Here is a 25,216-nt window from a genome sequence, read left to right on the forward strand (position 1 = left end):
TTTTAAAATTTACTTTTATTGAACGGTAGGAAAAAAATATTTCCTGAGTGGCGAAAAAATAATTTTTATTTATCACAAAATATAAAATAAAAGAAATACAATAAGGGGAAACAATAAATTAATAAAAAAATGTATAAAAATAGAGGTACATAAAATTTTTAGTACAATATATTTGAACTCATTTTTTTAGTGTTATTGAGTCATTATCACGCAGTAATCGAAGACTTCTAACCACCATACATTATACACAATATTGTCCCAAGACTCCTACGTCCTAACTGCAATTTTTATGAAACATGTGATTAAGTTTTTTTTTTTTTTTGATCTGCATGTGATTAAGTTATGCTAGCACAAAACTCAGGCATAGCACAAAATTTTAAAACTTAGTAGAAAATTTGGAAAAAAGGGTTAGAGATTGTTTCTCCGTAAGTTATTGTTGTGGTTAGCTTGTCATAATTTATTAATTTGTAAAAATTAGTCAATTATTTCCAAATGATGATAATCAACAAAGAAAGGGAAGAAAAAAAATCACTCCTTGGAGAATAAATCACCAAGGCAAAGAAGCCATATTTTTATAAAAATGAAAACAAATAATTCATATATATATTTGAATGTGTCTGAATTCTTTTGTGCTTTTTCAATAACAATTCTTTATACCCTTTGATTTCCATTGTGCAATTTTCCCTTTTTATTCGCATGCTTATTGGTAGTAATTTTTATCAATCCAAAAATACCTCTATTTGATGCCCGATTCACTCTTTTGTACGTGCATTGTGGAGCATCGTGATCTTCTTCTCCCCAAAAATACTCGCAAGGAGAGGAAAAAAGTAAAAAAGGACTCCGTAGATCAAGTTGTAATCATCCAATGAAGCGAGAAAAAATTCTAAGTTGATTTCTCACTAGGCCATTCGAAATATTATTTTAACGGTCTTGCTATTGTCAGCCCACTGGGCTGACGATAAGCACACTAGAAGACAGAAAACACATATTTTTGTGTACTTTTTACACATTTTAATACACATTCACACTTAGTATTATCAACCCAATTTTCCTTATTTAAAAGCTATAGACTCGGATCATTTTACACAAGTGGACCCCACACAGCGAGCTGTGTGCACTATTGGTGCAGCCTTGTACGATACCCGTAAAATTATGGAGAAAAAAAAAGGGTTGCTAGAGCCATACCCAATACTACAATAGTCAATTGTGTTTTTAAAGATTTGTAGTCAATTGAAGGGTCAAGTCAATCCTGCTCTCCTCATATCCTAGACTCCTAGTAAAACTCAAACCATTTCGGGGAAGTCATTTTCAAGTGATCAATTGCCCAGCAGGCCTGCTTTGACCTGTTCCCAGTACAATAGAAATGGGGTTCTTTTGGGCCGGACCCGCTAAGAGAAAAGGCAAAACAGTAAACAGTAAAAACGCAATGCAAAGGATTTAGACAAGGACCACATCTTCTTACTCGTGAGTCGTGTCATAGTCGTATTCAGCAATAAGTTCCAAAAATGGTAGTATCGGCCAAGACTTTCCAATAGAAATGTCTCATCGAGCCAACTGCCTCATAACTCGTTTCTCGCTCATTTCGAAACAAGTGGAGGATTTGAGAAAAGGAGCTCAGATATGTTTCTTTCAGAAGCATCTCGAAATATTTCGATCAGAATGCAGCAAGGGTAACAAGACCATTTCCACACAGCAAGGGTGACGACCATTTCCACACGGCTCCGGCCTGATATGGACCATTACTTTTGACACAACCAGCCAGAAAATGAAGTGCACTTTTTAATAGTTCAGCAAAACAACGAAGCGAACATGTATCGTGGAATCATTGGACCCAGTCTGTTTTCCAAGTCTTCAATTATACTCGATATACAAAAACAGGCCGAGGGAAACTAAAATTCAAATACAGAAGGCTACGCACATCAGAATGAAGCAAATTTGTCATAGCTTTGTATCTAACATTCTAACTGCAAGTGAATCATCAAGCAAACAAACTCCGCAGGGAGCAACGCTATGGAATAGATGAAATGCAAAGGCAATGTCGACCCAGTGGCATCAGTCATTGAAACCGAATATATAGACCACTGGTTCAACAGGAGTGACTCCCTGGAAAAATCTCACCAAAGCACCAGACATGAAAACCCCACTGAACAGTCCCAATTCACGAACCAACAATTAGTCCAACTAGGAAATCTCATTCAGGCAGCAGCAATCAATCTACTGAAAGCCTCAATAACGTGTAAAACTTCACTAAATCACAGGTAACTCACAAGTTGGAACTACTTGGAAGGAACTCAAAGCTGCTTTGAAATCCTTTCTTCTTTTCCTTGCAAGCGTCCGAAGCTTGCTCTGGATGTAGCTATCGCCGATTCACATGGAAGTTTTCAAAACCAACCATTCTCTCTTTTCTCCCCTTTCTCTTCCCTCTAAAAATAGGAAAAGGAAAGGAAAGGAAAGAAGAAGAGAGGGGGGAGGGGAGGAGGTGAAGAAGTAATACAATAAGACCAATAAGCACATAAAAACGGATTCTGAATAATTTAGTTTGATGTGCCTAACGGACTTTGCCATTCAAATGCGTTATCACATTTTGTTCTCTTTTTCGCAATTGCAGTCACATGGAAAGAAGGAAAAGATTACAAAGTTACATCTTCTAAGCCAAGCACACGTACCAAACACTTTCAGATGGTGAGATACAACAGAATAAGTTAGGAGGCCTCTGGTTTTCACAAACATAGTTTCTTCTCTGCACTGTACAAATTGACAAAACAACAACACTGCAGCTTAATACACAAGAAATGAGTACCTCCACAGCAAAGATCACGATCGATTAGTTATCTCTTCCTTCGCTTCGGCTCCACCTAGAATTGGGTGCAGATAAATTGCCCCAGTAAAAGAAAAGGACAAATCATTAGTAGCACTTTTGCAAAAGTGTACAGTAATAATGCACGGCTCAATAATGATTAATGTATAACAGCTCACTAAAATTTACCGTAAGACACCAATAATAAACTAGAAAACACAATATGAATGAAATGGGCGTAGCTGAGATGAGAATATGAAGGAGAGTGGTAGGTCTAGCAAAGATAAAAATCGCAAAAAAGAAACATTCCTGAATTATGGATAGCACCAGTTGAAGATAAGTGGCAAGAACATACATTAAAAGTGGCTTGGTCACTAAGCAAATCAAGACAAATGCATTTCTCTATAAACTACACTGCTGTGCACTTCTTCCAAGATCCAAAAGTTTTTTCTTCTCTGCCTTTACTAAAAGGTTTCGTTGGGGGTAAATCAAATATCATGAACTATAATCCAAGGAGTGCAGAGGTTTGATAGACTCAAATGTAAAATGGACCATAACACTCCTTTTTTTTTTGATCGGCAAGGCATAACACTCTTGGAAATGTGTTTTTACAGGATAACTTGAAGATTAAAAAAAAAAAACTATATATGCTACTGGATGTTAATTCTTTGCCCTAAAAGTACCTTAAATTCCAACAAAGACTACAGATGGAAGGTTTAGGTAGGGCACCAAGCAGGCACCAAACAAGGGTGGTGGGAAAGGGAATAGTGTGGTGGAGAGAGAATGCAGTGAACCAATAAACAGAAGTCAACCCTATTGGAAAAGGTTTTAGAGCCTATATCATGTGTGATATTTAACGGTTGTGCTAGAAGTACCTTAAATAGTTGCACTTTAGCATACAAATATACCCAATCTCACAACGTTCTAAAACAAATGGCGCACCACGTTTCCATTCCATGTAGTAAAGCGATGCGAGTTCTAGGTAAGTTTGAAGTTGGGTGCGAATAGGGCTGCAAACGAACCGAGCCGCTCACAAGCAACTCGCAGCTCGGCTCGTTAGTGGCTCGTTCAAGCTTGACTCGAAAGGTAAACGAACGAGCTCGAGCCGGATTTTTCAGCTCGTTTTATAAATGAGCCGAGCTCGAGCTTGCCAAAGCTTGGCTCGAACTGGCTCGCGAGCCGCGCGCGCGCACGCGTGTGTATATATATATATATGTTTAAAATATTTTTATTTAAAATTTGTCCTAGTAAATGTTGCTACCATCAATGTGGTAGTTGGGAGTCTTCCACGCATGGGGAGACGAGGACACATGGGAGAAAGCATCCCACTAGTTAGCTTTATAGAAACAAAGAATGCCCTCTTAAGTTTGTTTTTCCGATGTGGGAGAAGTGAACAACAAAGCCAAAGTGTTTTATCACTTGTTTTCTAGTCCCACATCGGGCACTTACAGAAGTGAAGCCATGTAGAGCACGTTATAAATAGAGGGAGAACCCCAGCTTCTACTTTTGTTCTGGTCTTGGCATTATTTATCAAGGCAATACGAGTCGAGCTCGAGCCAATAGAAATATACACGAGCCGAGCTCGAGCCAATCTTTTTTGAGGCGAGCCAAGCCTGAACATGTTGAAACTCGGCTCAGCTCGGCTCGATTGCAGCCCTAGGTGCGAGCTTTCAATGTGGGGCATGTATGTAAGAGTCAGATTAATCGGATTCCAGACCCAAAACAAGGAACACATTCAAGTATCTCATTACTCTCATCATAATAATAGGAAGAAGAATACTATATGCAATATATGGAAACAAATCTATAGGCTGGTAGCCAGGTACTCCCAACCCAGCCCCTAGGAATGACTCGTCTTTTGGTTGCATTAACTGCATACGAAATCTTATAAACCAAAAAAGAAAATCCTACTGAATCAGCTAAATGCTCTTTCTAACTATGTCTCTTCTTTGCAGATACTACTAATTGTGAAACTTCTCATAACAGTGTGACAGAAACCATACCCATATAGAAGTTTCATGTCAAGTCAACACACATTATACGTGTTTCATCCGACATTGCTGTCCACAACAGATTACTCTGACCATTATTACTGTTCACTTCTCATCATTTGATTGAGCTAATTAATAAGAAATACCCACCCAACTATTCTATTAAAAGGAGCATGCAGCACTGAGCAAAGATGCATCGTCTAGAATTCACTACAATAAGCAATCCCACATATACCAGCAACATATACGGATTCGCAGTAAAGTGAAAATGGGAGGAAAAGTCTTCTCATGAAGCTCACCTTGGTCTCAGAAGAAGGTGGCACCAGGGAGGAGTTTAGCGATCTTTTTGTGTCGTCATCAGAATAACATTCAGAACACGAGAAATGCTCCAACTTTTTTGCTTCTTCAATAGTCATACCCATACAAGAAGGATGAAACCTGCAAGATAGTGCTATACGTGTCATGGCCCAACTAATGCCTGCAGATTTGCTCTGTATGATTTTCTTTAGCTACTACAAACATTTTCATGCCAGTGACAGCTTGTGCAGACATCAAGCAATTACGCAGCAACAGTATAAGGAGATACAGATTACTTGGATTTTTCCAGAAGTACACCATAAACAACTAACCAATTACTTAGATCTCAACAAAATGAGTCCTTATTGAGCACTTGCCATGCTTGATTGTCAATTATCCACTTATATAAGGGAAAATAAAGCGTGAACCACCAAATTGATGTCAAAAGTCTAATTAAACCTCTTAACAACCATCTTCTTTTGTGGATTTATATGTCACCAGAATATCTACTTTTCCTCAAGTTCACCGAAAATGTAGTCACCTTGAGCAACGGATTTTGCAGTTTTTGAGGAAGGGTGACGAATAAGAAATGTTGATTGTGACTAGTCAATTTTTCTGTTGGTAACAGCAAACCAAACCCAAAAGAAAAAGGATCCATCAGGAAACGTATTCATATCATTTCCAATCTTTCCAACAAGAGTAAGGACAAGGACTTTAGATTCTCTCATTATCAAAATTTATTCTGTTTTCTCTTTCCTTTCTTGTTATTCTATGTCGACAAATCCAAGAGCCAAACACAGTATTAAGCAATGTCCATTCTGATTTTCTTAAAGGGGCCAGGATAAAAGAAATAACTTTGCTATATAATCTCATCAAATAAAGGCTGAGCGAATCATAGAGCGAGACGTAGAAATTCCATCTGTGATTCCTTGTATAGAGCATCCAACATGTAAAATGCAAAGACTCGATGGTTTGAACTTGAATTGAGTTCAGCCCAATCATCGCTCCCATAACATGCCAATGAAATAGTTGTACAGACCATCAAAAAACTGAACCGACTAGATAGCATACCAGTCTTTGCACCCTTCACATTGCACCATGAGGTCATCTGGGTTATATGGCATCTCACACTTACAATACCTTCAATCAAAATTCAAATGAAACCAAAAAACAGTAAAGCATTATTCAAAACTAATCGCAAAAAAACAACTACAAACCCATTCTAAACTCAACAGAATATAAAAAACTCACACAGCGACACGATCCGGAGTGAAACCTCCGGTGGAGGCCTTATACTCAAACCGGCAAAAGTAATCCTCAGCACCAACGTTTTCAAGCTTAGTATAATTCTTGAAGGTGTGAACCATGCACTTCCCTTCTATGGTGTGAGCACTTTGCACATCGAAATGGTCCGACAAGAACAACTCCTTGGCTCCATGGAATTGCCTCCGCCCACCCATCGACTCCTCCGGCCGGTAGTACCACTGAACCCTAACCTTGACGTTGTTCCGATGATCCGCCTCGATCTTCTCCACACGTGCCACATATGGTGGCTTATTAGTGTCCGATGGTCGCATCAACACACAATCCCCAGCTGCCCAAAACATCCGTAAGCACAATAATCAACGGAAAACGAAAAAATTAAGGCAGTATGACAAAAAGGTATGAGTATGAATGTGTCATCGGTATGGCATATTTACGTATCTAAACATATATTTCCTCCGTCATTCTACCATTATCAAAAGTTGTCCTTAGTCGAATAAACCCGGCGATTCATCGCTGACTAGGGCTTTTGAATCAAAACATGGACATCTGGTATTCAATGCTTACAACAAGGCCTTCTTTGGAAAGGAATCGAAGGAAGGGCGTGCTACAGGCCTACGCTTGTTCTTGCACAAGAATCTCCGGGCCTCCGGCAACTAAAGCTACAATAGATGGTTACTATGCCAAAGCACGTGACTGCACTGTCTTGTATGCCAATAGAGCACCCGGTTTGCAAATTGAAGAAGGGTCTCTATGGGCACATGTTTCAATTTTTCATTCACCAGCCGGTGCAGTTAAAATACTTTCTTGCATAATTTCTCACAAAAGAGGGGGGGGGGGGGGGGGGGGGGGGGGGGGGGGGGACACCAACTTATAGATGTTCTTTTGACTATTGCAGAAATAAATTAACCTTCTAGTACTGATGTACTTCAGTTTTTATCCAATAATAACATGACTGATAAAAAAAAAATATGGACAACCATTATGGGAAGGAAGAGAGTATATAGTAAAACAGGTATGACAGCTATTTGGTTTAATATCGACCCTGGGTGTAAGTTTTTTTCTGCTAATCTTTATTCTAGAACTGCTTAAAGCTACAGCTAAAACGATGAAATGAAATTTCATTCATCTGAATTCAAGTAATAATAATAATAAGTATATATAAAGGGAGAGGGGGTTTACGTCTGACGACTTTGTTGGTGCCTTTGATGGAGTAAGAATCCAAGTCTTTCTTTCCAGGTTTGGTCTTCGCCATGCTATGTATGGTCGGAGAAAGAGCTACAAATGTGGACACAAATACACAAACACACGGGGGGGGGCGTTGAACAAAGAAATCCGAGCTTATTTTGCAGCAAAGAATGGCATTGCGAGGGATTGAAGAGTTGATTTGGAGCTGACTGTGGCTTGAAACCCTAGTTATGCTGGGAAGAAGGGCTGGGGAACTCGGGGCGAGTGAGAGTGTGGAGAGAGAGAGAGAGAGGAGGAGATCGGTCCGAAGGGGTTTTGGTTGTATGCGGGTGTGACTAGGAACAGGATCGGTCACTGTCGTCACAGGCATCGTATAGGATGAGACTTGAGAGTGGTACCCACGATTCCACGAACCAATGTTGTCCACCTGATTTGGACCGACTCTATGGATTTTGCGGCTAACGGTTTTTGGAGTATTTTTTGTAGTACTGTAGTAGTACCTTTTTCGGATTAGGGGGTGCTTGCTGCCCCGTCGAGTGGGGTCTGTTATGGTCTTCCTCCGATTGATCGGAAATGCTCGTCCGATTGATTCGGACGAGTATGCAAAAAATTAATTTAATCGTATATTATGAAGTTTTTGATTCGGACGAGTATGTAAAAAATTAATTTAATCGTATGTTATGAAGTTTCTGATGGAAACATTTTTATTTTTAAAAGAATAGATTCAAAACACTATATCAAATCCACTTAAATTCATTATTTTCATGTCATACTGTCAATCAAAGGGAGACCGGAGCAAATCTCACTCGATGGGCAACACACATGGCGCACCCCAGGTTCACTTTTTTCTCGGACTAAAATACTTGCTGTGGAGTATGGAATAATCTCTCCCCAAGCAGGGGGTAAGAAACAGAAAAGCTATGTGCACAGCAGCTTATACACAGCAGCTGTGCACAGATGCCATTTTCTCCCGGCTCGGGTCGCACAAAGATAATCGGAGCCGCTCATTTTGTTGCCTAAATTCTTTAGTGATTTTGGGTGTTTTGTTAACGCCTCTAACGATATCGAACGAAGCTCATTTTTTACAGAGATCTTAAACGACATATTTAGAACAAAATGAGCGGCTCCGATTATCTTTGTGCGATCCGAGCCGGGAGAAAATGGCATCTGTGCACAGCTGCTATGTATAAGCTGCTGTGCACATAGCACTGCTCGGTAAGAAATTACTATTCTTCCGTCCTACTCCATCCGTCCTAGTTTATTTGTCCAATTTCGACATACGTAACTTCTAAAAAATTGTCTATATCTCACAGTCTATAATATTTTACATAATTGTGAAAACATCATATTTTAGATTTAATTGATATCTATCAAACAAGATGCATATTGCATATAAAAAACATTATAAATTGAAACATATAGACAATTTGTGAGAGGTCCCAAATAGTGAAAAGGGACAAACAAATCGGGACGAAGGGGTTGTTTATAGTCCTCCAAATGAGCCGAGTCAAGCCGAACTTTACAGTGTTCAAGTTTGTTTACTAAGTTTTTAATGAGCTCGATGAAAACTTAACGAGTCGAGCTCGAGCCAAACAGGCCTTGGCTTGACACGAATTCGAACTTGTTCACAAGTCTTAACAAGCAAACGAAAAATGTATGTATATCATCGTATTGGCCTAATACAATCAAAAATATTTTAATTGTTAAGGTATATATCTTTTATTTTTCTATACTCTACAAAAAAAAAAATCTCAATTTTAGAATAATAACAACTTGCAGTAATATGTTTTCGTAAGGATTCTGCATTAAGGTATCAAAATGATAATGCTAATTGTGGTAATTAACGTAAAAAAGTCTACTAAGTCTTAACTTGCGAGCCAACTTGAGCCGAGTTTCTACTGGCTTGTGCTCGGCTTGATAACGAAATGGGCCTAGAATTGAGCTTGAGCTTGTTTATTTATGTCTCGAGTCAAGCACGAACGAGCTTTTATCGAGCCGAGTCTCAAGCAGCTCGCAAGCGGCTCTATTTGTTTGCAACCCTAGTTCCTCCCTCGCAATATTTTAACCGAATAAAAAATTAGTTATATTTTTCAATTAATAATACTTCTTATATGCAATATGAATCTTGTTTAATAAATCTCAATTAGTTCTTTTAAATAATGTTCTCAAATTCACTTAAAATGTTATAAATTACAAGATATCATCCATTTTGAACGAACATTCAAAAAAGACAAATAAATTAGGACGGTGTATTTGTTTTTCATTTTTTCAAGGACTTTTACTTTAGTAAAGCTACAACAAAAATAAAAGGAAATAGCTTGCCTAGAAAGTCAAACTGCATTTTTACAGTCCAAAAATATTTTCAATCGTTCAGATTAAAAGTATCATACATGTAAGATGAATTCGAAAAATTTCACCTAAAGCATTTGACATTTCACACAAATCACACATAAATACCTAACTTTTCTTAAATTTCATATAAACACCTGAGCTTTCTAAAAACTTATCAATTCAACATCTGACCTTTCTTAAATTTCATATAAACACCTGAGTTTTCTAAAAACTCATCAATTCAACACCTGCCGTCACCCCTCCGTCTAAAACCAAACAGAATGGCTAAGGTGCTCCAAGCAAAAAAAGTTAAGTGCTCCAATTTTTAATTTGTTTGAACCAGTGTAAAGATCTTATTTTTCTAATCATTTTATCCTAAAGAACCATAATTAATTTTTTACTCTAAAGTTGTCATTAGTCAGCCCTAAGAAAGTCGTAAAATCAAATATCTCTTAGGGCTAACTAACGATAGCCTTAGAGTTAAAAATTAATTATGACCCTTTAGAATAAAATGATCAAAGAAATAAGATCTTCGTACCAGTTTAAACGGATTGAAAATTGGAGGACTTATTTTTTTAAACATACTTTTTAATATATATAAACAATCTATACATGGTTGAAAAATTAATTGCTCCAATTTTCAATTCGTTTGAACCAATATGAAAATCTTATTTTTTTGATCATTTTATTCTAAAAGGTCATAATTAATTTTTAACTCTAAGGCTATCTTTAGTTAGCCTTAAAAGATATTTGATTCTACGACTTTCTTAAGGTTAACTAACAAGAGCTTTAGAGTAAAAAATTAATTATGGTTCTTTATGATAAAATGATCAGAAAAAATAAAATCTTCGCACTGATTCAAACAAATTTAAAATTGGAGCACTTAACTTGTTTTGCTTGGAGCACCTCAGCCATTCCGTTTGGTTATAGATAGAAAGTGTTGAATTGATGAATTTTTAAAAAGCTCAAATGTTTATATGAATTTTAAGAAAGTCAGGTATTGAATTGATAAATTTTTAGAAAGCTCAGGTGTTTATATGAAATTTAAGAAAGGTCAGATATTTATGTGTAATTTGTATGAAAGATCAGATGGCTAGGTGAAATTTTTCTAGATGAATATCTAACATACTTTCGGGGGACCTCGAGATAAACGGTTGAAATTGAACTCTCTGCGGTTGGGTCCAAAATAAAATACTCCGGTGAGCAATGGGTTCTAGAAAAATCAGCCCCCGTCTAGAGTAAAGGCCCCTCTTTCATTTGTTCGGCGTGGCATACAAAATACACAAAAATGATAAGCTGGTGGGTAACAAACAGAACGAAAACAAACCCACAAAAATGATGACACAAGTTTTAGGTTTGTTGGTGTACCATGTTACTATGGGAAGAAGAAAAAGGAAAGAAAGTAATGAAGTGGACATGCTTATCTTTTTTCCTATTGTTTCAATCAGAGGAAAAAAAACAACCTTGGACGACATAACAGTATGTTATTGGGGACCGAGGGCATATGATAAACCCCGCATAGGGTTGTAAAGTGCAGAGCAAAAGTTGCACCTCACCAGTAACTGAGCCTATCTTCCAAAGAAAAGACCAATCATAATCCATCAAGATTAGGCCGAAAAGGACCTGCTTAAGCCAACGAATGTCGAAACAGAAAATTCAAACTCTTACCTGCAACCAGAGAAGTTAGAAGTTCCATTTGCCAAGGAAATGATATGGCTCTAGGATTGCCCTGCAGCCCCTGCCCTTATAACAGTCTCGTCTTTCTCAAGGTAAAGACTAAAGACTAATCCACTGTAGAAGACAATAATGCCCGCTTGAATGTAAATCCTGTTTTTGAATGGGTTTTTTTTTTTCCCTGAACGGCACTTTCAATGTAAATCAATTCACCATCTTGTGCTATCGAATGCAAGTAGTTATCATGCTCAGAAAACATATACTGACTGAGTTCACCATCTTGTGCTATCAAATGCAAGTAGTAATCATGCTTGGGAAACATATACTGATAAAAACACTCCTGTTTCCGTAAGATGCTTAAATCTCTCTACTAAACAAAAGCAGAAAAATCTAAGGACTAGAACGCGTACTTGTGAAGCAAAAGGCTAATTTCATACATCATATAAAAGCTAGACTTACTGCAGCAGATGTGTCTCTTCAATCTGAGAAATCAGTTGTGCCCAAATCATGGATCTGTGGAGGAATTCAAGAAGGAAAGGAAACTGATACCAAAACCAACGACAGTTCTTGGTTTGATCGACTAATTTTCTTCAGCTCTTTTACTTTGCCTTTTCTTTTTCTCCACAAATCTATGATCCGAACATACCAAATTGACATCGGTTGTGCAACTTGCTAGTGCTTCTGGATCACAACAGAATTGGCCAGTCCAGCCTGTTCAATAGACTGGTCTAGATCAGTTAGCTGTTTGGGAGGGAATCCAACTGTCTGCAGTTGATAGGTCCTCACCCCCCCAGGCCTTGAAGCATCGATGAAGGCGCGGATATCCCTTACGGTATGGTGGTAGTTGAAGCGTGAAACCATTCGTGTGCCATCTGCTAACCTCAGCTGAATTGAGGTAGAAGGCAATGTATCAACCACAACTAGACCCATGGCCGGGGCTGGAGCAGTTGTGAGGGTAGTGGTGGTAGCCTCAGTCGGTTCCGTGGATGTGGAGCTGCTGCCTAAAGTTCTTCCCATGCCCTGAAATGTCGGAACGCGCTTCTCTGGTATCTGCACAAGGAAAATAGATAAGCTGTGTGGTAAGTGGTGAACAATGATGATGAACAGAAACAAAAGAATAGAGGGCGAAAGGTGAACCCACAGGGCAATTTTCTTCTTTCCTCATCAGTTGGACTTGGACGGTGGTTTTCCTATCTGCTGGCACAAGTTCTTTGGGACACTCCGATTTTGCAATGCTCTGCATTAAGATGTAAAGGAACCACCAAACCGCATACTCACAATTATAAAAATGTCAACAATTGCAAATAAGAGAGAATCTTTAGAAAAGCACATAACCTCCAGCTAAACGCATAGAGTCACCGGTACATTCAAGTTCAAAAGATTTACAAGGGGAACAAGTTTTTTTCTTTCCAAAATGAAGAGAGGGGGACCATCTTACGCACACTCCCAAATTATTAAATTACACATGAGAACAAACCAATGAGCAGGGGAAACCTAAAAAAGGGGACACCAAAATTCCGTCTGTATTGGGAACTTAGATTTCTGTGGGGAGTAGGCAAGGAACCCTACTCCTCAACTCCAAGAATTTAAACACAGCCTGATGGAAGAATAGTGTCAGTAAATACTAGGTACAATCTGGAACCAGCCAGACTGACCATAAATGTCCCTTTCACGTGAAACTAAGAAAGTTATGAGTGAAGTAGGAGGCTCCCCCATAAAGCAAAAAGTAAACCTCAAAGCTAAAAACTGAGCCCTTCAAGCTTTGGCAAAAACTATTACCAGCGCCTCTCCTGAAGCAGATTCCATCCGCAAGATTCCCATCCAAAATTTGAGAGGAAATGGAAGCGGGAAAAGAAAGAATTAGAATTGGAAAGCAATTCAAATTCAGCTATTCTGCAAGATCTATGAAGCACGGATACTCTATTTTGGCCTCCGTATCACGTATCGTATCCGTATCAGACACCGATACTCTCAGATACGCTCCGGATAAGTATCCTGCTTTTAGAATCCGATACATTTCGGAAACGCTCGGATACGTTTTGGATACCCGTGAGGGTAAATATGTTATTACTTAAAATATATGGGCTAAAATTGCAATTAGGACTATATTTTTTTTCCCCCACCAATCGACACCAAAAACACACTGAAGCAGGGGCGGAGCCAGGATTTTCGATAAGTGGTGTCGAAAATTTGAACTATGTATGATTCACTTTTTCTAGTTGCTATTTGAAATGAACAATCAAATTAACAAGTTAATCAAAAAGTAGATATATATTAATAACAAGAACAATGAAACGCCATTCACGTTTTGGGGATTTTTGTGGGTGGAAATTCTATTTTGTCTCCTCTTTTTCCTAAGTACAAAACCCTTATATATGGTTTGATAAAAATGAATTTTAAAGGGGGGTCAAATGAGTAAAAATTGGGTGAAAATTATACCAATCTCAAAAAAAATTTGGGAGGCAGCGAGGTCAGCTGCCCCCCCTTGACTCTTAATCCCTCCGCCCCTGCACCGACGATATCCTCTCTCTCTCTCTCTCTCTCCCGCCCTCCCCCCCCTCCCCTCTCTCTCTCTCTCATTGTGTGTATGTAAATATATCTCTCTCAGCATGTGAAATGGTGAACTTGTATAATGAAAAACTTTAATCATTAATGGAATTTTAGAAATTAAAAATATAATATATTTTTTATTTACTTTTATAGTCAACATATTCCCCAACGTATCGTATCCTTCTTTTTGGGAAAATCATGTATCCTCCTTCTTTTTGGGAAAATCATGTATCTATATCGTATCGTATCGTATCCGTATCCCGTATCCGTGCTTCTTAGTCTGCAACTAATAGTTGCTTCTTCGACATGAAACTGCAGCATGCAGAATCATTCTTTATTATTGAATGTCATGGATGAACTGAATGGAGAATACAGCATTTAAAGCAATTTTGAGCTAGATAAACATATTGTTGTACTAAAGAAAACACAAATGCATGCAGCAAACAACCATAACTGATGAATGAAGACTTCAAAGCGCAAACCATTGCAGATTATTGAGATTGGGACCCATCAATGCCACTCGCAATGAGAACTAAATAAATACTACCTGCAGAAAGGAAGCGTTTTCAGGATCATCCAACCTCCGCAATGGACCATCATCTACTGTAAATCCATTCCTCCAGAAAGTGATATTGTGTGTGACAGCTTCAGGCGGCTGGGGAGTAGATGACACGCTCTCTCCTGAAAGCAATCTCCCTGTTCCAGCAAAGCTTCTTGAGCTTGATGACGGGCGAAGGTGATCAGGAGGTCCTTCTACAGCTCCTACTTGTCTAGCTTGAGCGAAGATGGCATCCACATTATTGGCCTTTGATGGATCTTGGACGAGCATTCCACTGAAAAGATTGACACGAATGTTGGGCATAAATAAACGACAATTCATTTGAAAAATAACTTGAAGTTGGGGTTAAAAGAGCTCCGTCAAATAGTAATGACAAACCCGTGCAAAAGATATACTGATGCATTTCAATTGTTTTCATAAACTTAGAATGAGCATACAATAACTTGATAGGGTGCCTAGAGATGTTTTCGAGTGGGTTTGGAGAGAAAGGGTGTGAGGAAAGGGTATGTTGATGTGGTTACAGACATGTATGAAGGTCCTGTTACTACCATAAGATCCCTAGTAGGAGAAACAAGCACATTCCCCACCACAACAAGGATTACACCAAGTGTCCGCTTCAAGCTCTTACCTCTTAACCTTAAGCTCTTACCTCTTAACCTTAGTTATGGATAAATTGACAAGGCATATTTATGATTACACCAAGTGTCCGCTTTAAGCCTTACCTCTTTGCCTTCATAACGGATAAATTGACTAGATATAATAAAGACGTTATCCCATGGTATAAATTGTTTGTGGATGGTATTGCCTTCGTTGATGAAACAGCAAGAGTAAGAAGTACTAATGCAAAATTAGAAACTTTGAGAGAAGTACTGGAGTCCAAAGAATTTAGGATCAGTAGGAGTAAAACGGAGCACATGGAATCTAAGTTTAGTGGTAGTCAAAGTGCTAGTGTTGGCAAGTGACCCTCTAAAAATCAGGAATTGCCAAGAAGCGAGCATTGTAAGTATCTTTTGGCTCAATTGGCCATAAAGATAGAGAGATTGCGGATGATGTTATACATAGAGCACGAGTTAGATGGATCAAGTGGCGAAATGCTTCAGGACCGTGGTTTGACTGCAAGAGACCGGCTACGATGAAGGGGAAATTGTACCGGTATAATGCCAACCATGTTATGCAATACTGAGTGCTGGGCTAGTAAGAAACAACATGCAAGTACCATGAGTGTAGCTAAAATGAGAGTGCTGAGATGAACGTGTGGTAAGACGGTACGATAGAATTAAAAATGAAAACATTCGTAGAATGCTAAGGGTAGCATTATAGGAGATAAGATGAGAGAAAATAGGTTAGGGTAGTTTAGGCATGCCTGTAGTAGATCGGTCAATGCGATAGTTTAGAGTAGTGAAACGGCAACAGTAGTTGACTAGTTGGTAGCACTAAGGGGAGGGGTAGACCAAAATTGACCTCAAAGGCAGTCGTTTGAAAGGACCTAGCTATTTAGGTATCAGAGAACACGATGCCCTTGCCAGAGCTCATAGGTTGATCAACCAAGGTTCTGACTCTAACTAAAAGTCCTATCAACTTGTAGTCATCAAAGAGAGGGGGAACTAAAGGAAGTTGAAAGAGCTGAAAGAATATAAAAGTTTATGCAAAACCCCAACAATCTGTAATTTTGCTGTGAGTTTCTCAGAAAAGATAAAACTATTCTCACAGCAATTAAGAGGACAGATACACATCTAAACATGGTTATACAAGTGATAAAGACACCAGTGTCACTACTTGTACTGCTACTTAGCCTATTAAACACACGATGAACAAAAGGGTGGTACTAAAGACTTTCTGAAAAGCCGTTAAAAAAAAAAGACTTTCTAAAAAGCCGTTCAAAACAAAGACACTTTCTGAAAAGTATTATAAAAATTCAGAAAAGACAGCTCCTCAAACATTTACCAGAAACCATGATCAGAATAACCAGAAGGGTACAAAATATAGGGCAAAAAATTTATGCCTACAAGGACTGAGGAAAACTGTGCCGAGAGGTTTTAGAAAGTTATTTTTGAGAGTTGGAGTGGTAATGAGTAGAGAGAGATAGAGAGAAAGATTTATTGAAAACTGTGCCGAGAGTTGAAAGTTACTCTCAAAAAGGGCAACCAAACACAGCGATAGTTATTCAGTCACTGTCAGTTTATAGTTAACAACTATATCAGCTTATGTAGCTACTAACTTCATTAACATACAACTGATACCAGGACGTTTCACGAGGGAAAATTGTTTAATGTGAATTATGAGCAACAAAAACCATCTACCAGACTATAACAACACGTCTGCAAGAAAAAGTCAGTATCTGAAGCTGCTAAGTACCGTGAGATATTCTATGGAGGACCCATGTCCGTTTCAGACACATGCCAAAAATCAACACTTCTCCGGCACTCCTAGACTATGTAACAAGGACCCTTTTCATCTGTGCAAGTACCACGGACGCTGGACAATTGTGCAGTCGTATGACAATGTAGATGTGACCGACAACTGAAGTTGGATGTCAATCAATATAATATGTCTACGAATATGAGTTTAAAACAACAGTATGCGCAAACTCTTTATGCACTATCTTTTATGTCCAGCAGTCCAGGAATATTGAAGACTATGTATATCTAGCCATATTTCCGGATTTCCGTGTCCTTGGAGTCTTGGACAAGAGAATTAGCTAATCTTACGCTTACACCTGTCTTACCCATCATCCGTACCCGAGACCATCAACATAACCCTGGACACATCTGAATATTCTTCAAAATCTCCTAATCTAATCCTTTTACTAAGTTTTAACAGAGTGCCACTACTAGTAGCCAACAACATTGACAACATCAACAAGTTATTGCAGAATGTCAGAATATGTTTTACATTGCAACAGCAGCACTTGTAAAACTAGTGAGTTATTGGCTAACAGAGTACTCATTGTCAAATTTTTCTTTCAGTCGTATTCAACTAGGTTTCCTTACCACTAACTTTGCAATTTCACCAGAAGAGCATATTCTGTAGAAGTACTTTAAACTTGTGTCTAACACTTAAATTGCCCCAAAAACAAACACTTTTGACCTTAAAACACCAAACTTCTATGATTACATCTTCTAGATAAAATTTAGGTTTATCCTGATTCGCCCTGGTAGCTTACAACCTTGATTTCACCAAAACCATTCACACTCAACAAATTGAGAATAATGAAAACACATCCGAAACCGACGCAAATCAGCACTAGCTTTACACGAAAACTCGAAGTACCAATAACCAACTAATGCCAAACAATCAAGCTACCAGTTTCTTTCAATTTCCATAAATACTAGAATTTGGGCACCCACCCTCCATGTGCTTTTGTGTAAATACGTGGGGTGCCGTAGTGGGTAGTTGAGCTCGACTGATTTTACTACTTTACCCCCAGTGTTAGTTCACGTTAGCGCTAAAAGTATTTGTAAAATCTTGATTTTTACTAGGACAATATCACACTATCGAAAAATCACAGCTTCAGAAATTTGTTCACATCAAACTGGTCACACACTCGGTGTGTATGTGTGTGTCAATACGTGGGGCATGGGCGTCGAGCTCCAGTGACTTCGCTATTTTTGACCTAACAGTTATAGTTCATGTTTGTAAGAAAACTAGGGGGAATTGATAATGCCAAAACCCTTTTTGTTTGTTCCAAAACTTAAGGTTTTCCTTTCATTGCATGACTTAATTGCCCTCCACTACACCACTTGCTTTACAAAAATGCCCTTTCAAATCTCATAAGTGCAAAATTGAAAAAAAAAAATTATGATCGTGAAAACAGTGACAATGGTGAGGTGGGTTTGCTGAAAAAATTTATGATCGTGAGTAGCTTGCGCTTCACTACACCATGTTTTCAAGCAAAATTATGACCGTAACAAGCAAAATTAATTATGATCCCAAATGAAAACAACCCTTATTAAGTTATAAGTGCAAAGCAAAGCAGGGAAGCAAAGCAAGCCATCTAACAATCATGTTTTCAATAGATCTGATAGGGGAATGCCAAGAGAAACCCCAGCCAAGCTCTGTACGCTTCTCTCATTTGAAGCTCTGATGAGTTTAGAGTAGGAGAATGAAAAACAATGATAAAATAATCCTAATGGGATTTCATCGTGTAAACCTTGAGTAGGTTGACAAGAGTAAAACCTATTGATGGAATTTCAAACCACCGTCGATGTGCAGTTATTTAAATTAAGTCATGAGATTTCACCATGTAAAAAATTGGTATAATAGAGGGTAATTAAGTCATGCAATCAAAAGTAAACTTCGAGTTTTGGAAGGAACAAAAAGGGTTTTGCAGGAACAAAAAGAGTTTTGGCATTATCAGCTCCCTAAAAGTAGTCCTACAATTTTGATTATTAATAGGACAATGTCGGAAATCACTTTCTGTCACAGCTCCAGAAATTTGTTTACATCAATTGGCGTTATCCCTTTCTATGGTAGAATAGATGTTCTGTAAAACTAACCCCGAGGGCAAGGGCTAGTCCAGTTGGATGGTGGGTTTGCTCCCCACCCATGTGACCAGGTTTCTATTCTTGGGGTCAGGCGCAAGAAAGTAATTTCTAGTGAATTGTGAATTCAGTAGTCCACACAAGTGCCCAGGGTTCGATTCTTGGGGGGATGTTATGGCCTGCCTTCGATCAGGGATTAGTTGAGTTGAGGTTAGCGTAAGCTGACCACATCGCTAACGGTCAACCCCAAAAAAAAAAAATTCAGTAAAACTAAACAGAAAGTGGAAGGCAATTTAGGAATTTAAAAAAACCACTACCTCTTCTCCCCACCAGTGTAGTACTCCTGAGGCCCATCATCAGAGTCACTGCCGGACCCATCCCTACCCGCACGATTATTCAGATCCGAAAGCGTCCGTATCCCACCCGCGGCACGACTCGCAGAGGCCTTCTTCTTGTCCTGCCGGGGCCGGAGACCGTACCGGCTGGGAGGCGGGGGGCGGAGGAGAGAGGGCGGCGGGGACGGGGAGCGGGAGCGAGACGGGGACGAGGAAGGAGAGAGAGAGGCGGAAGGAGAGAGGGGTTGTTGCGGAGTAGCGGCGGCGGCGGGGGCGGTGGTTTCGAGGAAGGTGGAGACGGCGGAGTCGAGGTCGAAGTTGTGGCTTTCGAGGAAGAAGAGGGCTTCGTCGCGGGTGGAGGAGGCGATGGAGCAGAATGTGGTGATTAGGTCGGAGTGGTGAGGGTCTTCTTCTGCTTGGTTTTCCATTGATGCAGTTTGACCTCGTTCTCTCTCTCTCTCTCTCTCTCTCTCTCTGGGAACTGGGGATTTTGATCGGTCGGTGATGATTGATGACCCTCTAGGAAGTATTGTGCACGGTTCTCCTCTCTTTATAAACTCCGAGATACTTATTATGGTCTAAATTAATAAGGCTCTGTTTGGAACGCGTGGAAAAAAAGAAAAAAATAAGGGAAAAAAAATAAACTGGGAAGAAAATAATAGGAAAATTTTATTATTTTTAAAATTTAAAATTGTTATTTTCTTTTTTCTATTTTTCCCAACCATCGGTCCTTGGATTTGTTTTGCAGAAAATCCTTCTCAAAGACTTTCAAGGTGATCATTCGGACTTGACAAGAGTCCCGTTGAAGTGCTTGGATTCCAAATTTTGACATCAACAAAACATACAACTTCGAATAAGTAAACATACGTTTTTATGGAAAAAATTATAACTGTTATGAGTGTAACACACTCTACTGCACAGCCAAAATTTAAGCAAAATTTTGAAGTATATAGTAGAAGTGAGTTTCGACAAATTATTCGTTGCTTGTGGGTTAGTGCCACGTCACCAGCTCGTTTTCTTATGGACTTTACATGAACACGTATCAATGAAGAGTATTGTGGCATTACTTCATCAATAAGTTTGTGTGAAGAAAAATGGTTAAAGTAAGGTCCCGTTCCAGAACTTGAATAAGTTCTTATTTTTTGTTCAATAATAAGGTTTGTTCCACAAAATAAGAAGTAAGTATTTATTTTTTGGTTAAGGCAACTTCAAGCTCAAAAATCATGTGTTTACGCAAATAATTTTCCTATCATTATGGATCTTATTTGATAGATCTCATTGAGATTTTTAATACGGTTCAAAAAAATTTTAAAAATTATTTTTCATTTACGTTATTTTTGAGTTTGAAAATGTGAAATAAACTGCTTATTTGAGTTTTCTGGAACAACCTTTCTCGTTTTTCTTTGAAAAGTTTCAAAATAAGTACTTATTTTTTAAGAAGGTTTCTGGAACGGAGCCTAAGAAGAATAGTTCAAAGTTTGAGACTATAACGGGTCACGGCAACATCCATGCAAAGCGGTGTCGATTCGGCTGTTCATCTCGGTATGGCTGGTTCGGATTGAATTTGAAGGTATACAAATCTGAACCATCCATTACTTGGTCAAGATTTGAACCGTCGATTGTCGAAATGAACGGTCGAATCTACCACTCTGCACCCACTTTGCGGGATGTTGTTTGGCGGCATCCCCATTTGGTGGTGATAAGTTTTGGTTGGGAGAAATTAAAGTAAGGAAAGCGATCCCCATGCTTTAAGTTGAACCTTACGTGGAATTGAACCCAAACACTTTCATGGTAGAATTCTTTTTTATCATGACAATGGAATTGCCTTTTATAGATTCATGGTATACAAAACAACTAGGTTAACCTAGTTGATAATTCTTGTACATACTCAGCCCCGTTTCGGTAATATTCTTATTTTTTAAGCACTTATTTCTCGCTTTATGAGACAGATTATTTTCTCACAATCCCTCACATTTAATTCAAAAAAAAAGTACTTTTTTTAGTCAGTGGAACACACCCTGAAATTAAAAGGACAAATTTTGCTGAACGTCAAAAGCGACCATTGTTCCTGTTTAATAGAAACCCATTTCTTGTAGGATCAACAAATTAAAAGAGCCAAGAAAACTAAGGGAAGGAAATTGCGGGAAACTTTCGTAATCTTTTTTCTTTATCGACGAAATTCAGTATTGTTACAAATAATTAGATTAACATCCCTGAAGAGGAGTTGAACTCCTAACCTTCCTTCTCCCAACACCTAAGTGTACCCCTGATGTCGTTCAGCCAAATGCTCCTCGGCAAACTTTCGTAATCTTGCAAACTGTGATAGCTTGGAAAATTTTTGCCAGCGTTTTGGCAATCAGAAAAAGATATGACCAGTATTATAACCATTCGAATTAGCCAATTGAACCGCCAAACAAATAACCACAAGAGTTTCGTCAGCTTAAGACTAGAGTAGTAACAAAATCGATATGGAGATATTAGTGATAGGAGAAACAGTCTCGCCGTTTGGCCATAAAATCCACTCCCCGCCCAAGTATTTGAGGCTTTCCTTGTGCACATCCGGGCCGTCCATTCGGCTATCCAATGGTCCAAATGATCAGACAATCATTTTAAGTCGGGGGATAAGGTTATTCGGATAAGCCATTATGGCAGAAGATTATCTGAAATTCATATACTCATTAACCATCACTTTGATTCTAATCGAACTGAAATTCAGCATGTCAACCAAGAAAATTTGCTTTAATATAACAAGAGATCCGCCACATTCATATGATCAAAGGTATATGATACTTCAAGCTATTACAGTTCAACATTGATCACTCTTTACTTGAACAACAAATCAAAAAACTTGTCGTAGTTTACTGGTTGCGATTGGTGGGGTCTCCAATGTGTGGAAGGCGAGGGACTACAACAGGCGCTCCTCGAACCTTGTCAAGAGCAAAGTTTATCCGCAGAGGTCGACCTAAAAACGCCTGCACGTGAAATGCGCCTTAGCTGGGAACAAGTACCAATTATTTGTCTCTTATGTATGCCTTCATACCAAGCAAGGAAAAGAAAAGGAAGTACAGGGAAAAAAAGAAGCAGCAAAACTAGACTTGGGTAACAGGTCAGGTTGTGTCGTGTCAGTCGGGTTCGTGTCACAAACCACCGAACCCGACCCATTAGAATTCGTGTTTCGTGTCAGAAATGCTCCACCATAACCCGTTAACTTCGTATCCGGTTCGTGTCGTGTTATCGTATCTGTTGCCCAACTCTATATAGAAATACAAATATACCATATATTATATATGTGTGTGTGTGTGTTCGTGTTAATGAGTGATACAGATTAGTAACCATGTTGGTCGTGTCAATTTCGTGTCTCGCGTGTTCAACCCGACCCCGACCCATTTAGAATTCGTGTTCTCGAGTCGTGTCATTTTCGTGTTTCGTGTAAGAAATGTTCAACCCTAACCCGCTAACTTTGTGTCCGGTTTGTGTCGTGTTATCGTGTTTCGTGTCCGTTGCCCATCTCTATGCAAAACTACACCAGAATAGTTCATGTGCATGATTTCCTCTCAGTAAAACTCACCTTCCCATCCATGGCATCTTTTGCGGTTCTGGCATCATCTTCTTTCGAAAAGTATACAAAACCAAAGCCTCTTGATCTTCCAGTTTCCTTATCGTACAATATCCTCACTAAAAACAAACATCCAAATGATTTAGCACACTATTGTCTTTTCACTGGGAAATTACTGCCGAGTTAAGATCACCTATTAAACAATAACATAAACTTCATTTCAGGAACAAAATACCATCCTTACAAACCCCTTTTTTTAAACTTAGGCGCATTCTTACTTTCATTTCCCTTTATTGAGGCAAACCTTATTCAACTTCATAATTTGTAAGCTTCAAGAATCAAGAGAAACTATGAAACCATGTCATTCGCAATATGTCTGCCTTTAAATGTTCAATAATAGCTATTGATGCCATATATCTGGCATATGGGACATGGGAGAAGACTTTGACAGAGGTTCCTCAGCAGTCACTAGTCAACTATAGTTGCTACAGGTTCTTTGGTAGTCCTCCCCTGGCCATCCCCCAGCAATTAGGGGTTACACGGGTACTGTTTGTTGATGATAACCTCCTTATCCCCACATCGAGGACAGAAAAATATATAACATTAAAGTAACGTGTGAAATTATAAATATCACCGCCATAGTCATTGGTTAACACTGTATAGCCTGAATTGAGGTAATCTTTACGTCAGTTGTCAGTAGCAAGATGGAAAAGAAAATCACAGACAGTCTTTTTTCTGCAGGGCTGAATGATCAAAAGTTGCATTCGTAGACTATTTTTTGAGTGGGTATGCAGCATACTACTTCACATCATCGGAAAAAACTTCAACATTATACTAAGATAAATTATTTGGGATAGATTTGTAACAACCAAGGTGTCTCCGGTAAACTAAATTTACTAAATGGACTACAGCCCATGTTTTCACGGATTTCTAGACAGGTCATTCTCCTCACATACATTAACTAAAATATACTCCTACCATTTAGTGAAAATAACTTGACTATTGCCATCATCTTGTAGTCCAATAATATAGCGGAAACGTAAGTAATAAAAGTGATCGAAATCCTTCATGTCGAAAGATTGCAATTCTACAAGGATCCTAAAGTAAATAAATCCCTTCTGCCTCTAATTCATCTTCCTCAATACTCCACAAACCACCAACAACTAGACCTCTCCTATTTCTCTTAAATTGAATACTAAATCCTTGAAATCCACATCCATCCACACATGGACAACAACCTAATTGTTTTGATCGTTTTTGACCCATTAACAAAAGTTGTCCGGCGTTTCTCAAAAGATCACATCTTTGGTTATAACATCCGTCATCCATGAACTATACCTATGTTGTAATATCTAATCGGTCAGGCATTTCATCGAACACGTAGAGAACTAACCCATTCAACAGTATAAAAGAGGAATTTAATTACAGGGCTAACGGAGTTTAGATGAGTCACCTTCAGTGACATCCCCGTAAGAATCAAAAGCGTCCTTCAATGTCTTCTCGTTCACTGACCACGACAAACCTTCAACGCCAAAACAAACAATCAGTACGCGTACCCAAATGCAACACTGTTTATAAGAGAGAGAGAGAGAGAGAGAGAGAGAGAGAGAGAGAGACCGCCGACGAAGAGTTTATTGTTGGAGGGGGAAGAGGGTGATGAACAAAAGAGACGCCAGTTCGAAGAAGGGGTCGTGGCGTGGAGTGAGAGGGCTCTTCTTGCAGCGGACACCAAACTCTGCTTCATTTCTGATGAGTCCAGTAGTTTACTGGTCGGTTTGGTTTTAAATTAAGATGAATTTTTCTTTTCTTTTTTTTCCCGTTTTCCTCTATATTAAGTAGATTTTATTTGACAAAGAAATTTACGCCGCGTTTGGTAACTATGAAAAAGTAAAAGAAAAGTTTGAGTTAAGTTCAGAGGGAAATTAACTGTTCACAAGTCTTTATTTGATTATTTACTTCTCTTTTTTCTCTCAAAACTAAACAAAGGAAGAGGAAATTTTTTATTTATTTTCCTTTTCTTTCTTTTCCACAGGTACCAAATAAACCCTTAAAAAAAGTTAGTACTAAATTTATGACTGTAAGTTTAAAAGAATTTATTAAGGATGGGAAAATATAAGACAGAAATTTTCACCCTCTTTATTTATCTTTTGTAAAACTCTTTCAAGTTCGATACATATATTTACACATTTTATTT

The 25,216-nt window shown here is 38.6% G+C and overlaps 3 protein-coding genes across 5 annotated transcripts; all 3 read right to left on the reverse strand.

Moving 5' to 3' along the window:
- Positions 1-1,797: 1,797 nt before the first annotated feature.
- LOC131330717 (chromatin remodeling protein EBS-like) lies at positions 1,798-8,013 on the reverse strand. Of its 3 annotated transcripts, XR_009201174.1 has the most exons (7): positions 7,531-8,003; positions 6,337-6,679; positions 6,157-6,225; positions 5,088-5,226; positions 2,801-2,855; positions 2,268-2,423; positions 1,800-2,143 (listed from the first exon to the last, which is right to left on the reverse strand). XR_009201174.1 is itself a non-coding variant. In XM_058364394.1 (6 exons), exons 1-5 carry the CDS (start codon positions 7,904-7,906, stop codon positions 2,829-2,831), a joined length of 954 nt encoding a protein of 317 aa, XP_058220377.1. In that variant the 5' UTR covers positions 7,907-8,003; the 3' UTR covers positions 1,798-2,423; positions 2,801-2,828. The 3 variants fall into 3 exon arrangements, 2 of the variants coding, with proteins under 2 accessions (XP_058220377.1, XP_058220376.1); XM_058364394.1 differs by having other exon boundaries at positions 1,798-2,423; XM_058364393.1 differs by lacking the exons at positions 1,800-2,143; positions 2,268-2,423 and having other exon boundaries at positions 2,506-2,855; positions 7,531-8,013.
- A 3,748-nt stretch (positions 8,014-11,761) lies between these two features.
- Positions 11,762-20,004, reverse strand: LOC131330718 (plant UBX domain-containing protein 4-like). The gene is made up of 4 exons (XM_058364395.1): positions 19,449-20,004; positions 14,639-14,924; positions 12,683-12,778; positions 11,762-12,591 (listed from the first exon to the last, which is right to left on the reverse strand). The coding sequence occupies exons 1-4, from the start codon at positions 19,892-19,894 to the stop codon at positions 12,214-12,216; spliced, it is 1,206 nt and encodes a 401-aa protein (XP_058220378.1). The 5' UTR covers positions 19,895-20,004; the 3' UTR covers positions 11,762-12,213.
- Positions 20,005-22,186: 2,182 nt separating this feature from the next.
- On the reverse strand, positions 22,187-24,824 carry LOC131330719 (glycine-rich RNA-binding protein 4, mitochondrial). The gene is made up of 4 exons (XM_058364396.1): positions 24,640-24,824; positions 24,476-24,544; positions 23,035-23,141; positions 22,187-22,438 (listed from the first exon to the last, which is right to left on the reverse strand). Exons 1-4 carry the CDS (start codon positions 24,764-24,766, stop codon positions 22,325-22,327), a joined length of 417 nt encoding a protein of 138 aa, XP_058220379.1. The 5' UTR covers positions 24,767-24,824; the 3' UTR covers positions 22,187-22,324.
- Positions 24,825-25,216: the final 392 nt, after the last annotated feature.

Source organism: Rhododendron vialii, chromosome 6a (assembly GCF_030253575.1).
Source record: "Rhododendron vialii isolate Sample 1 chromosome 6a, ASM3025357v1".
Taxonomy (NCBI): domain Eukaryota; kingdom Viridiplantae; phylum Streptophyta; class Magnoliopsida; order Ericales; family Ericaceae; genus Rhododendron; species Rhododendron vialii.

Bases quoted from the DNA above. Each gene is read 5' to 3' on its own strand.
- LOC131330717 (XM_058364394.1), bottom strand. From the start codon at position 7,906: ATGCCTGTGACGACAGTGACCGATCCTGTTCCTAGTCACACCCGCATA. The intron at 6,226-6,336 runs GTGAGTTTTTTA...TTTTGATTGAAG, and splicing joins ACTCCGGATCGTGTCGCTGT to GTATTGTAAGTGTGAGATGC. The intron at 2,856-5,087 runs GTGAGCTTCATG...ACCCAATTCTAG, and splicing joins CACCTTCTTCTGAGACCAAG to GTGGAGCCGAAGCGAAGGAA.
- LOC131330718 (XM_058364395.1), bottom strand. From the start codon at position 19,894: ATGGAAAACCAAGCAGAAGAAGACCCTCACCACTCCGACCTAATCACC. The intron at 14,925-19,448 runs GTAGTGGTTTTT...CAATCTTTTCAG, and splicing joins TACACTGGTGGGGAGAAGAG to TGGAATGCTCGTCCAAGATC. The intron at 12,592-12,682 runs GTGGGTTCACCT...TTCCTTGTGCAG, and splicing joins GGAAAGAAGAAAATTGCCCT to ATACCAGAGAAGCGCGTTCC.
- LOC131330719 (XM_058364396.1), bottom strand. From the start codon at position 24,766: ATGAAGCAGAGTTTGGTGTCCGCTGCAAGAAGAGCCCTCTCACTCCAC. The intron at 23,142-24,475 runs GTGACTCATCTA...GTTTGTTTTTAG, and splicing joins TTACGGGGATGTCACTGAAG to TGAGGATATTGTACGATAAG. The intron at 22,439-23,034 runs GTGAGTTTTACT...TTTCACGTGCAG, and splicing joins AAGATGCCATGGATGGGAAG to GCGTTTTTAGGTCGACCTCT.